This window comes from Parus major, chromosome 28 (assembly GCF_001522545.3).
Source record: "Parus major isolate Abel chromosome 28, Parus_major1.1, whole genome shotgun sequence".
Lineage (NCBI taxonomy): Eukaryota > Metazoa > Chordata > Aves > Passeriformes > Paridae > Parus > Parus major.
The window spans coordinates 934,456-935,498 of NC_031797.1; the positions used below are offsets into that span (position 1 = coordinate 934,456).

At 66.2% G+C, this 1,043-nt stretch overlaps 1 protein-coding gene across 4 annotated transcripts in view; it reads right to left on the reverse strand.

Moving 5' to 3' along the window:
* NFIC (nuclear factor I C) overlaps positions 1-1,037 on the reverse strand; it is a 40,759-nt gene extending 39,722 nt beyond the window's left edge. For all 4 annotated transcript variants that reach the window (XM_015651541.3, XM_015651540.3, XM_015651538.3 and 1 more), the window contains exon 1: positions 775-1,037. In XM_015651541.3, the coding sequence (XP_015507027.1) occupies positions 775-777 (3 nt within the window). In that variant the 5' untranslated portion in view covers positions 778-1,037. The remainder of the gene's footprint in view (positions 1-774) is intronic.
* Between the last annotated feature and the right edge of the window lie 6 nt (positions 1,038-1,043).

The following is a 1,043-nucleotide window of genomic DNA, read 5'->3' on the forward strand; positions in this document are numbered from 1 at the left end:
CTCTGCGGGGACGAGCCCCCGCAGCGCCTCTCCCGCACAACTGATTTTCACTCTCAACTTCTGCCGGCCCCCGCGGCCGATCCCCGCCCGGGGCTGGGGTTCATCCCGCACACTCCTCCCGCAGGGACAATCCCGTCCCCGCGGGATGCGGCGGCTCCGCACAAACTTGGCCGGGCGGGCCCCGCTTCCCGCATCCTCCCGGGGCGGCTCGGGCCGCGCCGCCGCGCTCCCGCCGTGGCCTGGCAGGAGGAGAAGCGGACGAAGTCGCGCCCAGCGGGCCCGGGGGAAATGCTTTTATTCTCACATCGAGGAAGGTAATTCCTCTCTCCCGCCCCGGTACGGGCAGGACGACGCCGCGCAGCGCGGACTTGAGCGCGACCCTCCCGGGCGTCACTTCCAAGTTCAAGTCGGTGCGGCTGGCGGCCTCTCCGCCCCTTTTTTAGCGGCCATTTTCAGCTCCATCCAGCCCTCCGCTGGCTGCGGAGGCTCCCCCCGCGCCGCGCCGCGACCTCCCCGCCGGGCGGCTCCCGCCGCCGCCTCCGCCCCCCGGTACCGCGGGGCGGGTGGGCAGGGGGAGGAGAGACGGCGGCAGCTTCCCCCTGCCCGCCCCCGCCGCCCCGCGCCCCCCCGCCCCGACACCGTATTAAACTCGCCCCGCCGCCCCCTCCCCGGCAGCAACTTTTGCTCGTGGGGGCACCCGCAAACACGCGCACACGGGGGGGTGAAGGGGAGAGGGGGAAGTAGAAGAGAAAACGAAAGTGTCATGGGACCTACCATCGCCAAGTGCAATTAACGGGCTCCAAGTTGCTGCGAAGCGCAAAGCAAAGAGGATGGATGGGCTGGTTTGGGATTTTGGTCTAAAACGTGTGTTTTCCACCGCGCCGAAGGAGGAGGAAAAAACCGCTGCCCCGCGAAAGAATTAAAAAATTAAAAACCCAATAATAATAATAATAATAATAACAATGATGATAATTATAGTAAAAGTCCTCCGAGGCCAGCGGCACAGCACAGTGTCCCCCGCGGGCGGTCACCCTCGCTCCGGT